Source organism: Bufo bufo, chromosome 2 (assembly GCF_905171765.1).
Source record: "Bufo bufo chromosome 2, aBufBuf1.1, whole genome shotgun sequence".
Taxonomy (NCBI): Eukaryota; Metazoa; Chordata; class Amphibia; order Anura; family Bufonidae; genus Bufo; species Bufo bufo.
In genome coordinates this window covers 113668921-113685344 of record NC_053390.1, presented here as the reverse complement: position 1 = coordinate 113685344, position 16424 = coordinate 113668921, and the positions used below count along the sequence as shown (strand labels likewise).

The 16424-nt window shown below is 46.6% G+C and overlaps 1 protein-coding gene across 2 annotated transcripts in view; it reads left to right on the top strand.

The window, feature by feature from the left end:
* Window positions 1-16424, top strand: part of LOC120992453 (beta-hexosaminidase subunit beta-like) — a 49646-nt gene that overhangs the window by 30828 nt on the left and 2394 nt on the right. The window contains exons 7-11 of one of the 2 annotated variants that reach the window (XR_005776979.1): window positions 2299-2431; window positions 3110-3290; window positions 4761-4847; window positions 6425-6497; window positions 15324-15485. Coding sequence is in view for 1 of the 2 variants with exons in the window: in XM_040421445.1 (XP_040277379.1) it covers window positions 2299-2431; window positions 3110-3290; window positions 4761-4847; window positions 6425-6497; window positions 12091-12265 (649 nt within the window). In the remaining variant the exon portion in view is untranslated. Of the gene's footprint in view, window positions 1-2298; window positions 2432-3109; window positions 3291-4760; window positions 4848-6424; window positions 6498-12090; window positions 12266-15323; window positions 15486-16424 lie in introns of both variants that reach the window. The other variant, XM_040421445.1, reaches the window with a different exon arrangement.

Here is a 16424-nt window from a genome sequence, read left to right as displayed (position 1 = left end):
CCCCCTGGTTCCAGCCAGGTCACCACCTTCGCTGTGCGGCCCCTTGGGGAAGGCTGCTACTCCGGAAACAGGGGGGACTTGTCGTGGGCGGCCGTGGTGACCCAAAGGCTGGCTAAATGCAGAGGCTTTAGGAACCTCCTGGTCCTCCTTGTCGTCTGGAGACCGGGAAGGAGCAACGGGCTCGGGGACCCCCTGGTCTCCAGTCTCCTGTGTGGGAGTGCAGGCAGCTAGGACTACCTGTAATCCCGCTAAAAGAAAAAGGGAAAAAATCAGTAGACCTACAAAGCTGGGAGCTCTGCCTCCTACGGACACTAAGCTAAAACAGTTTTAGCTTAGTTCCTGTAGGAAGGGTATAGCTGGAGGGAGGAGATCACAATTTTGTGCTTAGTGTCGCCTCCTAGTGGCAGCAGCTATACCCAAGTTCAAGCCTGTGTCCACCAATGATACGGATGAGAAAGTCATATGCATCCCAAAAATGATACCAATAAAAACTACAGGCCATCCTGATAAAAATAAGCCCTTATACAACTATATTGTATTATACAAATTTGGTGTCGCCATAACAGTATCAATCCACAGAATAAAATTATTATATCAAATATACCACATGGAGAACCCCATAAAAAAAACACTAAGAATTGCAATATTGGCCCACTTCACCTCATAAAAAATTAAATAAAAAGAGATCAAAAAGTCATATGTACCCAAAAATACTTTAAAAACTACAGCCCATCCTGCAAAAAATGAGCCCCCACACAGCTCGGTCAACAAAAAAATCTATTTCAGCAAATTCCATGTTAGAAAATGCAGATGCCACTTCTTTCCTTTTTGAATTCTGCCGTCTGCTCATACAGCAGTTTATGACCACATATGGGGTGTTGATGTATTCAGGAGAATATGGGTAACAAATTATGGGGTACATTTCCTCCTGTTATCCCTTGATAAAGTGAAAAATGTGGGCTTTTTGGTGACTTTTTTTCTTGTACAAAATATACAGCAGTTTACGAACATAAATGGGGTGTTTCTGTAAACCGCAGAATCGGAGTAATAAATTGAGGTTCGTTTTGCTGTTAACCCTTGCTGTGTTATAGGAAAAATTAGATTAAAATAAAAAATTTGCACAAAATCTGAAAATTGTAAATTTCACCTCCATTTTGCTTTCAATTCTTGGGGACCACCTAAAGGGTTAACAGTTTGTAAAACCAGTTTTGAGTAATTTGAGGGGTGTAGTTTCCAAAATGGGGTAATTTATGGGTGGTTTCTATTATGTAAGGACCTCAAAGTGACTTCAGAACTGAACTGGTACTTGAAAGTCGGTTTTGAAAACTTTATGGAAAATTTTGAAAAATTGCTTCGTAAATTGTAAGCCTTCTAACGTCCTAAAAAATAAAATTGTAATTTTTTTTAATGATAACCTAAAGTAGACATATAGGGAATCTTAAGTAAAAACTATCTGAAGTATTATTTGCCTTTAATGCGTAGAAATTCAAACTTAGAAAATTACATTATTTTGTTCTTTCCACGTTTTCTGTAAATTTTTGGATTTTTTAAAATATAAAGGTAAAAGTTATCAACCCGAGTTTACCCCTAACATCAAGTACGAGATGTCACGAGAAAACAGTCTCAGAATGGATTGAATAAATAAAAGCATTCCAAAGTTATCACCACATAAAGTGACACGTGTCAGATTTGCAAAATTAGTCCTGGTCACTAAGGTGAAAAATGGCTTGGTCTTGAAAGGGTTAAAAGTTGAATTTTGACACCTAAGGAGCCACTTCCAGAAGATGGTGCTAGCAAAAGGGTTCTCTTCCCTTTCCATTCCTATGGAGCATTGCCAAGAAGTCTCCACATAGGAGTGGTCTCTTTAAGGACATCCAGCACTTTGCCTAAGGCCTTATGAACGTGTGTCGTTGGGGCCCGTGCTGCGGATTGCAGGTTGCGGTCCTGCAATGCACGGGCACCGAACATAGGGCAGACTCTGACCCATTCACTTGAATGGGGTCCGTGATCCGCATCCGACAGTCCACACCGCAAAAAAGTAGTGCATGCACTATTTTTTTGCGCTGCGGTGCTTCCGTGGGGTTCCATGCCTCTGTTCCGGGACGCAATACGGCAACGGTCGTCTGCTTGAGGCCTAAACCTGTAATACTGAAACTGCCAGCTCTTCTGTGTGTGTGGTATCGATTCATTGAGTTGTGTGTGGTTTTTTTTTTTTTTTTTTTTTTTTTTTGGCCCACAATGTGAGTAAGCCCTAAAATCACATGTAGTGTTGAGTTCTGTATTTTTGCTGCTTTTCAGGGAGCTTACCATCCGTTGACACATATTTACACTCCCACTGATGTTAACCTGGTGATTGAATATGCCCGCTTCAGAGGCATTAGAGTCGTACCAGAGTTTGACACTCCAGGACATGCGGATTCATGGGGTAAAGGTAAGTGTTTTTGGTGCTACTTCAGCATGCACTCTACTGGCTCAGTTTACTTTACGCAATTAACTTTAGTGTACGTTTCTGAAACTTGGGAGGAGGGAGATGCAGGTTGTTACTGGTTGTTACTCGCTTTTTTTTTTATAGATGAACCATCACACATTGTCCTTTTGAAATCCATTGGCCATCGTTGTACTGCGTGGAGACCCTTGCGTCGCAAGCAACCCCTTCAATTCCATTTTCCTTAATATTTTATTACACTTATGGCACTACTATATTCCGCAGCGCTTTACAGACATTAGCATCAGGCTCACAATCTAAGTTCCTTATCAGTATGTCTTCGGAGTGTGGGAGGAAACCGGAGGAAAGCCACACAAACACGGGGAGAACATACAAACTCCATGCAGATGTTGTCCTTGGTTGGATTCGAACCTAGGACCCCAGCGCTGCTAGGCACCAGTGCTAGGACATATTCAAATATTTAAAACAATTGGTGGCAATTTGACATCTGAGTTTTGATCATTTCCAGGACCCTGTTCCATTAGCTTTTAGCTTACGATACATTGATCTCTATTCCTCTAGTTTATACTTATGGAATAGCCATTTCGGCACACTTCTAAATGCACATCCTCTGTAGATCAACAGGTGATTGAGAAGATTTATAGTTGTATTCTTGCTTTATAGGGCAGAAAGATCTTTTGACACCATGCTACCAGGATGGGCAACCCAGTGGAACATTTGGGCCTATAAATCCCATTAAAAATGAGACTTACAAATTTATACAGGATTTGTTTTATGAGCTCAATTTGGTATTTCCTGATAAGTATATCCATCTAGGAGGGGATGAAGTAGATTTCTCTTGTTGGTAAGTTTATTATGTGAATATATATATATATATATATATATATATATATATATTGTGTGTGTGTATAATAATGTTACACCGCATATTTTTTTTTCCATTCCTCCCTCACACCCCTCAGAAAAGGTTAGTAAAATGATATGTACTTCAAAATTACAGCTCATCCTGTGAAAAAACAAGCAAGCCCGATACAGCTATAGAAAAATTTGAAAAGTTAAGGCTCTAAGAATGCAAAACAAAAAGGAAAAAAAAACTATTTTTAAAGGGTTTATCCTATCTCGCACATTACAGCTCCTACCTCTGGGACCTATCTCTCTAGAACAGAATGGAGAGTTGGCCGTGATTGCTCTCTCTCTATGGAAGTTCCGGAAATAGCTGTGCACTCTGGCTCTGTTCTTTTTGGAACTTTTAGAAGTGAACTTCTATAGAAGTGTGCTGCCCTTCACTTTGTAGGCCCCATTCCTGAAATAAGGCGTGGGTCCCGTATCTATCTGACATTGGCAGATCCTAGTGATTGGCCAACCGCTTTAAAGAAGTTTCCATTATAGAACCTCTTACAAAGTGCTGATGAGGGTGGTGCCTTGTACCCAGCTATATAACCACGTAGTGCCAGACTTCCTCCTACCTGTTTTGGCATTTATACAACCATTAGAGGTATGGTGTATATCTGGTGGTCCTAAAGTGGTGCATTTTTGGTACAAGTTATACCCGCTTTGTTACAGACTATAATCTGTCTAAATGTTGCTGACAAGCCCTGCTCAACAAAGATATATCTAAGTGATCCCCTGTGCTAAGCAGAAGCAGTCGACCTTCCACAGGGGTGGATAGGGAACTGAAAGTGGCCCTAGAAAAAAACTAAATGGCTCCATGAGGTAGGTGGATCCAAATTGACAGAAAGCAGGGCCAACACAAGTAGGCAGGCTAGCAATTCCATATTGCGGCACAAAATACCACCCCAGCAGAACCAAAGACTGCAGCCCCAAATACCTCCTCAGAAGCTGCCCCTCTGTGTTGGCCAGCACCAGCTGCCACATTCAGCCCTCCTACTCCTGTTGCCTCAGGATGGCAGTAGTTTAATTCATCACTATGTCAGTGAGCCTGGTGATGTCCCCAACACAGATGGCTGGTTTACAGCGTTCCTGGAGGCTGTTTTGGAGGTGGGTACTATGCTACTACACTAAACCACCTTCTGTGCCGGTGACTTCACCGGGCTCACTGCTAGGTTGAAGTCTGCGGCACAAAGCAGAGTCTTGCGCTGCGTGATGCAAGGAAATGTCCGATGCTCCACTTATATGTAGTCCGGGAATAAAAAGCGGCTTCTATCCAGTTTCAGCCCTGAACCCGGAAAACCCCTTTTAACTCTTGGGTTCTAACCACCAGTTGCAGCTCTTTGTATACAATTACGTCCCAGTACAGACAGTCCTGTTGAGGGTAATAAAATACAATATTACTTTATGCCTTTATTCTCTGCAGGAAATCCAATCCTGATATCACGAAGTTCATGAGTGAACATGGCTTTGGCACAGATTACTGTAAACTAGAATCTTACTATGTTCAAAAGTAAGTAATTTTTATTTATTTTCTTGTGCTGTCCTTGGGTTGTTAGTCCATTTGCTCCCTGCACCTCTGCTCTTCACTACACCTTCTGATCGGGGTGATGGCGCTGATGAAACATCAATGTATTGAGTGGCTGTGATTGCCTGTGCCCAAATAACAAAGCAGAGCGGTTTAAAGGGTAACGCGAATTGTGTAATGTGGATATATATCCGCCACGGACAAAATAAACCTTGCAGTTTCCCAACCCAAATGTCTAATGGCTCAGAAATTAGGTCTGTCAAAGAAGTTGATGGAGAGAGGTTGAGTTGGGCTATTAACCTCAGCATCTAAAGGGTTAAGCACCTGGGAACAGGAATTTCCCTTATCCAGGTTGCTGATATACAATCTCATAATGTACATGTATGGCATGGCGCTTTAATTTAACCCCCTTCCTGCATTGTCGCATACACATACGTTGCAGGAAACACCATCTTGTGTTGCGCATTGCCCTTGCAAACATCTGCTGGAGGACACCTGTGACTGACGGCCATCTCCAGCACTAACAGCCATAAATGAAGAAGACTTAACTTCTGGCTGTTTAACCCCTTTCTACCCTGTGATCAGTGCAGATGATGGTGCTGACATAGGAAAGCGGGCAGCAGAGGCATACGTTCAGCCTAGGGTCTAACAAGATCCCCCAGAGTTTCTTGTATAAGCCCCTGCCCTGTTAGGTATGCCCTACAGAGGTCTGTGCATTTCACATGCAGAGGCTGTACTGTAGTGTCCTATGGCCTGTCGGACAGGAGATTACAATAAAATAGCAGTGCGAAAAGAAAAAATACAATCATTTTTTTTAATCATTATCAAATAAAAATGATTTAATAGTAAAGAAATATACATATATTTGGTTATTTTATCTTTTTTGGCGGTGGTCTGTCTTCAGGAATGGACATCACTACCTGATCAGTGGAGGTGTGACGCCCTACAGCCCTGCTGATCAGCTGTTTGGGTGTAGCTCTGCCAACATGGTAATGGACAGCGCTTGTCGCTGCCCTGTGTGATCATTACCTTCTTGTTTTAGCCGTTGGCGGGGGTCTCGCAACTCTGACCCACACTGATCAAAAAATTTGAGATCTCAAAATGATATATATTTTTATTAAAGTTCTGGTGCATTTTATGGCCCGGACTGATGTTAACACGGCTAGATGTATGACAAGGTGTGCAAAGGGGCAATGCTGGCCATACATGAGAGAAACGTTTGTTTCTAAAAGCGTGATTGGCTATGACCTCCTGCATATGGAGGCCTGTTAACTGTCCCTTGACATAAGGTATTGAGGAGATAGAAGGACTGAACATGTTTAAATCTAGCTTGCCTAATCTTTTTTTTGTTCTGGCTGGATGAAACGGAAACCGTACGATTCTGTCCTCGAGTGACCCACACATACTGATTTCCTGCAATTATGAAACCATTCAGATAGAATGACACGTGATTGTGGTGTTCTTCATCACTCCATATTGTTGTCTTAGACTGATCCGCTCCTTCTGGGTAGGGCCTCTGCCTGTACCCGTGACTAACTGCCTGTAACTTAACTTTATTACAGAATATTGAACATAGTGTCAGAGTCCAAGAAGGGCTACATGGTCTGGCAAGAGGTATTTGATAATGATGACCAGGTATGTTCCTCTATGGAGTGGGATGTGTTGTAGTGGAGCTGGACGTCCTCTTTTCTCCGGGTGTTTCCGCCTTCCTCCGATCACACACTTAGCACATACAGTGAAACATCTCCCTCAGATCGCCTCTTTATCCAGACCAAATTTCCTGCCACAGATTTTTTGTTCTGCCATGTATCATGGATACTAGACATCTTTGTTTAGAAGACCACTTTCCAGAAGAAATTCGGTGCAGTTTTGGGTGGTCATCTCGGAGAGGTCTCACTGTATGTCATGCATGTATGTGTATTTGTGCTTTCTATTGACGTTCCTCTCTGGGGTTACCTGTATCCATCCTTAGTGGCTGCTGATTGATCTACCAATGTCCTCTATTCACAGACGTGAAGGACAATCATGAGAAATATTATCATTCTAAAATAATCATCAGAAAACCACAAATACTGCTGCTTGCTTATTCTTAACACCTATCCGTAAAATACCACCTCTGAATTGATGATATTTCTGTCCCATGCTTGCGTCATGATCGGTCAGCACATGAAATAGTGGTCGTGTAGCCATCTGATAAAGCTGCCCATGGCCATAGCTGCTGGCTGATCCTGCTGCAATTGTTGACCGACTAATGTACAACTGTACAGATGGCACATGTCGTCCTTGTGCTTTCCGCATCCGTGTGGCCGAGCCGCAAATTATAGAACGTGTTCCATTGTCCACTTTGCGGACCGGAATAGGCATTTTTGTTTTTCCAATGGGGCTTGTGAACTGTGGGAGGCTCATGTACTGCCTCCGTATTTTTAAGATCTGCAATTTGCGGACCACATAATTGATACGGTCATGTGAATGCACCCTAATAGGAAGAGGACCTCTCTGGCAGCAGCTATTCTCCCCTCTCCCTAGAAACACATGTGTGTTCAGCATAGTGCATGCATGTGTATTGGAGGAATAGCTGTCCATCAAACAAGCATTTGGCTGACTGGTATCTAAAGTGTATGGCCAGCGTTGGTGTCCCAGCAAAAGTAATCTGGCAGTGGTTTCTTCCCCTCTTATGGAAAAAAAATTGCACAGTTGACTGATCTGAACAGATTTTTATGAAGCAGTCCAGGAGATTGAGGTCAGACCAGCCATTGCACAACTGATGCCCCAGGGGGTACAGGACCCATTCATTGTAAGGACCGGACTACATTGAGGCATTTAGAAAAGGAGACTTTTGTATTACTTACCAGTAAAGTCTCTTTCTCGCTCTTCCTTGGGGGACACAGGAAACCATGGGTATAGCTCTGCTCCCTAGGAGGCGTGACACTAAGTGAAAGCTGTAAGCCCCTCCTCCATCAGCTATACCCTTCAGCCTGGAGAAGAGACTGCCAGTTGCGTGTCCAAGTAGTGAAAGATAACCACCAACCGGAAAAAAGAACCGTCAAGCCCCAACGGGGGCAACCAAGCCGGAACCACAACTGTAACCCAAATGAAGGGCGGGTGCTGTGTCCCCCAAGGAAGAGCGAGAAAGAGACTTTACTGGTAAGTAATACAAAAGTCTCCTTTTCTCGCCCATATTCCTTGGGGGACACAGGAAACCATGGGACGTTCCAGAGCAGTCCCAGAAGGGAGGGACCAGAACAAACTAGACCAACACCGGAGGCATCAATCAACTGCCGCCTGCAACACCAGACGGCCTAAAGCAGCGTCAGCCGACGCATGAGTATGCACCCTGTAGAACTTGGTGAAGGTGTGCAAGGAGGACCAAGTGGCCGCTCTTGCAAATCTGCTCCGTAGAAGCCCGATTCCTCTGAGCCCAGGAAGCCCCGACCGCTCTAGTGGAAGTGAGCGGTAACACCGAGGGGCGGAACCTTGCCCTTGGCGAGATAAGCCTCAGTAACAGCCATCTTGACAAAACGGGCGATAGCAACTTTGGATGCCGCCATCCCTCTGCGCGACCCCTCCGGAACCACAAAGAGCGAGTCAGTACGCCTGAAAGAGCTGGTTACCTCCAGGTAAACCTTGAGCGCCCTGACAACGTCCAGGCGATGAAGCTCCCTCTCCCGGGGGTGGGAAGGGGAAGGACACAAAGAGGGGAGAACGATGTCCTCGTTCAGATGAAAGACGGAGACCACCTTAGGAAGGGACCGGACGAAGGACCACCTTGTCTTGGTGGAACACTAGGAAAGGTTCCAGACAGGAGAGTGCAGCCAATTCGGACACCCTCCGAAGAGAGGTGACGGCCACAAGGAAAATAACCTTGCAGGACAGAAGTTGCAAGGAAACCGTCCGCAGAGGCTCGAAAGGAGAAGCCTGGAGCGCTGAGAGAACCAGGTTCAGGTCCCAGGGCGGTACCGGAGGGCGGTACGGGGGAACCGCGTGAGCCACGCCCTGAAGGAAGGTCTTGACAGGACCAAGGGGGCCAGTGGGCGCTGAAACAAAATGGACAGCGCAGACACCTGACCCTTCAAAGAACTAAGACCCAGACCTTGGGCAAGTCCGCTCTGCAGGAAGGACAAAACGGTGGGAGAGAAAAGCGGAGAGCGGAGGAATCCCCAGATCGGCACAGAACCCCAAATAGGCTCTCCAGGTCCTATAATAGATCCTAGAAGAGGACGGCTTACGGGCGCGGATCATGGTGCGGACGACGAGGATTGCTTTGCTGCGGGTGTGCGGGCAGCCTGCGGCTTGCGCCAGGAGGGCTGCGCCCGAAAAAACGGCTTCCTATGCTTGTCCTGGGGAGGAGCCGAAGCGGCAGCTGTGGTGGGAGCCCCAGAGGCCCTGCGGGGAGGACCGAAAACGAGACGCACCAGGGCGTCCGCGGGGGGCGCCCCTGGCTTGGGGTTGAGGAAGATGGGTGCTTTTACCACCCGTGGCCTCCGAAATAAGTTCGTCTAGGCGGACCCCGAAAAAGGCGGGAACCCGCAAACGGTAGCCCCGCCAAGGAACGTTTGGAGGCAGCGTCCGCTATCCAAACCTTCAGCCAGAGCTCCCTCCTGACGGAAACTGCCCAGGGCGGAGGAGCGTTGCAATAAGGGCTCCCGCATCAAGGGAGGCCTCACAAACAAAATTCCCGGCCCGAATAATAAGCTGGGCCAAGGAACGTAGGTCCTGGATGGGGACGTCCGAGTCCAACTCCTGTTCCAGCTGCGCACCCCAAGCAGAGATTGCTTTCCCTGCCCAAGCAGAGGCAAAAACCGTCTGAGAGCAGAACCGGAGGCAGCAAAAAAATGCCCTTGGAATGGGTCTCCATGCGACGGTCCTCCGCTGACTGAAGAGAGTACCCGTCAGGAACAGGGATGGCCGTGTTCTTTGACAGCCGGGCCACAGGGGGGTCACCTTGGGTGGGGAAAGACCATGTGGCCACGACATCGGCTGGAAAGGGATAGCAAATGTCCAGCTTCTTGGGGTTGACAAAACGGGCGTCCCGGGCGATCCCAAGCCTTAGACACCACAGAGGAGAAATCAGAGTGGATTGGAAAGACTTTTGAAGACCTGCCTGGGTCTGATAAAGGAGACGCTAGCTGCGTCCGAGCTAGGGGGATCATCCTGCACCTTAAAGGTGTCCACGAATATCCGAGATGAGTTGACCCATCGCTGAGGCTAGCTTGGACGGCAGGGCCGAGTCCCATTTCCAAATCTGAAACCGCCAATTCACCTTCAGAGAGCGAATCCTTTGGAGATGAGAGGCTCGTCTGGGTGCGCTCGCGTGGCGGGGAGAGGGAGGCATCCGAGGAGGGAGGCTCGTCTACTCTAATACGCTTCTGAGAGTGCCTAGCTCGGGAGGGGTCACTAAGAGGGAGTGAACCCTCTGCAGCGGCAGAAGCAGTGGACCCGGAGGGCGCGACAAATCAGTGAGGCGTCCTGCGGGGTAGGTGGCCTGTCTATTAGGCGGCCACGACCATGAGTGAGGGCTTTCCACGGCCTGGGACAGGGATCTAGCCCAGTCAGGCGGGTCAGAGGCAGCAGGGAGCGACACAGGCGGGCGACTGAGGCTGCGGTGGAGCCCGGCATGCAGTACAGTGCGGATCAGACTGCCCCCGGAAAAGGGTTCCCTACAAGCCGTACAGGCATGGTACCAAGGCTTGGCGGCCTGCAGAAGGGTCTGACATGGTGGAACAAGATGTTGCACTTGAAGTGGGAGACCCCAAAGAAAAGGGAACGGGGATAACACCCAAGCGACAGTACTGTGGCACGGAGGGGGTTAAAAGTCCTACCAGACCCGGATGATGCAAGCGGCAGCGGTAAGGGGAACAGACTGAGGAGGCTGTGAGGAGAGGCAGCAAGCACCGGCTTCGGATCGCACTGCAGAGAGGATTCCACGCTAGCACTGTGCGATGAACCCGGAAGTAGCGGAGCGCATGTAGGAAGCTCCGCCCCCCCTCTGCCGCTCTGAATCAGAGCCGCGCGCGTGCGCGGCAAAATGATTTTTAACCCCCCCAAGTGAAGAAGTGCCGGCCATGAAATGGCGCTTGTCACACCATTTAAGCGGCCCCCGCACCCCCGCCGCGCCTTGCTTCAACCTGCGAATTGGCAGACGGTTTGCTTGCCTGCAGCCGTCCCCTGTAAGGCAGCGTCTCTGTGCCCAGATAAAACTCCGCTCCAACATTGCCCGGTAAGAGGGGGGGGGGCTCGGGAGGGGTGGTGGGAATGGCTGTAGCAGTGTGCATGTAGCAGTGGCCATGGCCATGGGGACGTAAGCAGCGGTGGGAGGGAGGGAAAGGGGAGGCTGGGAGCAGCCACTCTCACCATCCGCTGTCTTCACCCTCAATCCGTCCAGCAGGGTCGCCCCTTCAGCTCCTGGCACCGCAGTGGCCAGGAAACCGGGGGAGGGACTTGGCGTGCGGGCGACCCTGAGCTGGCGGGACGCAGGGGAGCGAGGCTGCCCTGGTCCACCTTGTCTTCTGTGGGGGAGGCGGCAGTGGGCGGAATTACCGGGGCACTGGCTCAACTCAACCCCGGGAGAAACAGAGGGGTCTAATGCGCCTCTGTTGTCCCTGTAGGTAGAAAAAAATCGAATTAAAAACAACAAATAACGCAAAAATAAAAAATCATAGGAAAACAACCCTGCATAAGCAGGGGGTGTCTTGCCTCCTTGGACACTAAGCAAAAACTGGCAGTCTCTTCTCCAGGCTGAAGGGGTATAGCTGATGGAGGAGGGGGCTTACAGCTTTCACTTAGTTGTCACGCCTCCTAGGGAGCAGAGCTATACCCATGGTTTCCTTTGTCCCCCAAGGAATATGGGCGAGAAATTATGGCGTTAGTTGTTGATCTGGGCAGTAATGGCCAACTGAAGACCCTCCAGGCTTTATAAAACTACAAAGTCCCCATAATACAGTGACAGATGGCAACTTTTTTCATACTATAGTCCAGGAAAAACACAGGTGGGGTTAATGTACACGGGGGCTACTTACAGACTTGTATACCATTGTAGCACAACATTTATTACTGATATGTCCCATTACGAGGATGGGGATTACATCCTGTACCTGTGGGTGGCAGCTCTCGTTCTACAAACCGTTTGTGGTCCCAGCCTGTTTCGGGTGTCACTCTTGTAAAGACGTGTGATAATTACACTCGAGCCTACACATTTCTATTAAACCCTTATCTATTGCAATCTTTACAGATTTACCCTGACACTATAGTGGAGGTGTATAAGGCAGAAAACTATGAGGACGAATTGTACAAGGTGACAGATGTGGGCTTGTCTGCTATCCTCTCAGCCCCCTGGTACCTAGATTATGTTAGCTATGGCCAGGACTGGCAGAAATACTACAGAGTTGAGCCGCTAACGTTTAATGGTTTGTTAACTTTTTAACATTTAATATTGTAATTGATAAATTTTGGTTTACTTTTTAACAAACTTCCCGTTCTTGAGTTTTTCACTTGTACTCAAGCCACAAAGGTTACCAGCCTTAAAGGGTAACTGTCATTTTTTTTATTTGCTAGTTTATTAAAGCTAGGCATGTATACCTGAGTTAGTCTGTCAATGATTGCCAAAAGATCTGTAATTACCTTATAATAACGGCTTTCATTAATGTCCTCTGTCCCTTTCCACTGCTCCCTTAAGACAGTTGCTAAGGCTTGTCTGTCTCCGGCTAAGAAGACAGGAAGACGGAGGGGTGGTCCTTCACACTGCATGCCTGCATTAGGCTTCAGAGTGAGGAGGCGTGTCTCTCAGTAATCCAATCTGATTGGCTGGCTACAGCAAGTGTGTATGGGAAGTGAGGGAAAGCAGTTTTGGCCTCAGAACTGGCAGAGGAGCCATCTTGAGAAGGTCCTCATGTTGTAAATGTTTAAACGGCTGTAACTAAGGGAAAAACCTCAAAGAAAACAGTGGTATGTGAAGAAACTAAAGATTGCTTTATGCATAATGATGCTGCAGCAGTAACTTATGCTAAAATAGTTTTTTATCTATATATATTTTTTTTTTTTACAAATTTTTTTTTTTTTATGAAAACATGACTGTTACCCTTTAAAGCTAATAATTAACCTTCTCCCTTTATTCAAGTTTTTAGGTAAAAAACAAAACTTTTCCATGTAATTATCCATTAAAAAAACCAAACCTAAAATTATGTAGTTTTCACACTGGCAACGGGGCCCAAATATGTCAATACTTATTTGAGAGCAGCCACATAGGCCAGAGACACAATGAACAGGCGTTGACCCCATTGACTTCTATGGGAGAGTTTTCTAGGCATGCTCTGTGACCTGTGCAGAGGTCAGGAGGGAGTAGATCAAGCTTTGATATCTCCTATTGTGAATGGTGAGAATCCTGAGATTTATATAATATATATATATATCACAGCTGGACAGGTTACGTCAGAGTTGCCACCTCTCTTCGCTGCTCTCACTGTCATGAATTGCAGTCCAGCATAGACCTGATAACCTCTTCAGCGCAGCTGTGTAGGAACGAGCAAAGTGACAGTGCAGACAGTACAGACAGGTGTGGGTATGACTAATGTGCAGCACTCAGCCGTCCTGTCTGCACTTTCACTTTACTCATTCCTACACACAGCTGAGCTGAAGACGCTATCAGCTGTATGTAGGCTCTTCATTTATGACATGAGGGCAATGAGGAGTGTGGAGGCAGCTCGCTACTTTGAAGTAACCCATCCAGCTGTAAAAATAAGAAGAGTTTTGTCTGTGCTGATAAGGCAGCGGCCATTGTATTTCCCATGAATGCCCCCTACTTAAAACAAGCCATTATAAGTAATAAAAGCTATTTGGGAATTTTATAACAAAGTAATATTTAGGTATTTTCATAATTATTATGTAACCATGAGCACAGCTTCCACTATGACGGGGCTCTCAAACTCTGCTTGATATAGGGGCCGCACATAAAATCCAGTTGACGAGTCGAATGCATTTCAAATACAATACACACGTCACTCTGCCCCAGAGCCTCACCTCAGCTGAATACGCCCAGGAATAATTCCAAGAACTCCCCTTGTGGGATGAGAGAGGCATCGCTATTTATTTTGTCGCATTCTAGTCAGTTTTCAAAAGTAAATTCCGAATGGCTGGACAGCACCTTCTAACAGTCTCCCAGACCAGACCCTTAAATTAATACAGACCCCAGTTCAGCCCACAAACACATACATATCAAACTCCAAATTTATACAGACCCATGATTACACCACAAATGTATACAGACAAACCGCTGACCCCTTATAACCCCCCACCCAACCCCTCTGTCCCTTAAATGCAGACATCACAGCAAAGACAGTCTCGTCTCCTCTCCTCCTCTGGGCGCCGCCACCACTCTGACTCTTCAGCGCGGCACTGCTACATTTCACACAATATCAAGTGGTGTGCACTACATGTTGAACCTGTGAACTGCCAGGGCATGGGGTGAAAAGGTCCAGGGAGCGATGAGTAATGCCAGCACAGAACTAGCGGTGCTTTACTCACGGCTTCCTGGATCTTCTATTATGTACTAATGAGCGCTCCCACAATGGAAGCACTCATTAGTTCAAGGTGCACCCCATCCCTTGAGGTCTCGCGGGCCAAAAGAAAGTGCATCGGGGGCCGTGTGCTTGAGACCCCTTAGTTAAATCCACACAAGCACACTTTAACACTGGGTATTAAAAAGTGAACATTGACTTGAAGGTTCAGCGATCCTGAATCCGGGTCGGATGGTGTACTGGCTTATATTCACCCTATAACTATTTGCCAGGCCCCAATGACTGAAATATAGCTTTGTTTAGAATAAGCCACGTCACAATATTCCCTTTTGGCAGGTATGGCTGTGTTCACATCTTTATTGTGGTCACCGTCGTAAACAAACACCACAATGCAGTGGCGGATCTATCGCACAGTGGACACCGGCAGCAACAGTTGGACCCCATTGATTTATATCCGTATCTACGTGTAACGAAAACATTACTGGCAGCCGTGCCTCCTGTAACTATAACATACTAGAGGACTAGATAACTGCATTGGTCGATTTAATGATGTATGCAGTGTGTCGTGTTGCAGGTTTAAATCCATTTTGTCAGAGGTCACCTTTGCTTTAAAATATCTGGCTGTTCTTGCGCCACTGCTTGGATACGTGCTTCTCATGGCCTTGCCGCCATCTTTGAATTGTCGTTTTAGAATATATTATTTCCCAGTAGCACTCCTGTAGTTTAGGTCCTCAGCAGCCACAACCAGGGCTTCCTTTCTATTCCACCTGCAAAGTATTCTGCAAAAGTGATGGCTTCTGTGCATCCTCCTTTTGAAAGATTTTATATTGTGTCTCTGACCGAGGACTTTCTTGGGGCTGTTGTGACCTTTAATGATGTGTGCAGTCTTGCTCTCTTTGCAGGTGTAATATACAGTGGTGCACTCTATTAAATAAGTGTTTAAATCCCCCAGTTGAAACCAGACACCATTGTTGAAGTTTGGAAGGAAAAAGATTATCAACAGGAGATGGCGGCTGCTACGGCCGCCGGGTTTCAGATCCCTGGTACCTAAACCGCATTTCCTATGGTCAGGACTGGATCGCAGCCTATGGGGTTGAGCCAACAAATTTTAATGGTGTGTTCTGGGGCTGCTTTACCTCCAATAAATCTGCATGTGACAGCATTGTAGAAATCCATTGGTTGAGGAGCAGGCAGCTACTTGTTCTCCATAAGTTTTGCTCATAAATTTTGAGGTTCTGCTATACAAACCATGTGAAGTTGGGGGGGGGAAACTGGGACACGTTTTTGCAAATTAAGGTCTATGTTTAGCCCCATGTGAATTGTGACTGAAAGATTTATATGGTTGTACGACGATAACCCGCAGTCTGAATAATTCACAGCTGTCCATTCTATTTTTGTCAAGTATGGAAGGAGATAAGGTGACTGTGTGGTGTCCTGCTGCTTCAAGGAGCCACCAGGATCATTGAGCAGTCTTCCATCAATCCACATTGTTAGTAGGCAGTTTCACACAAGTTCAGAAATGGTGCCCACCCTTACCTGGAACAAACATTGCTCCTCTGACCAAACTCGATAGATTGTAATTACTTCCTTCCTACTTGGGGCATTATGTGATCTCCGTTCAGTAGACCTGTGGTCAGGCAGGGAATTCCTATAATTATCATGCTGTGAGTTCTGGTCTGGGAAATACAGCATCCCATGGTTTCACAGATTGTACATGCTCATGTGAAACTGGCTTACACAGGCAGTTATCAGGAATGTCCCTTCCCGATAATCGCCCAGATTTGTCGGCCCAAGTAAAGGGGTCTTATTGGCTTCCATCTTAGACCTTTTCCTGGCACTGCAGAGTTATATTAGTTCATAGCATTAAACATTTGCTATGATTATAATTAGTATCGATTGGTTTCTATAAGGGATTTTCATGTTTAAGATATGCTGAAAACTGAATCTCTGGAGGATGTCTTTTCTTCATGGAGTTACTGCCTTGTAATTGGATTTGCGGGTGGTCATGGAGTGTATGCGATGCAGTATGATAAATCTCAGTGCTTCTATACCA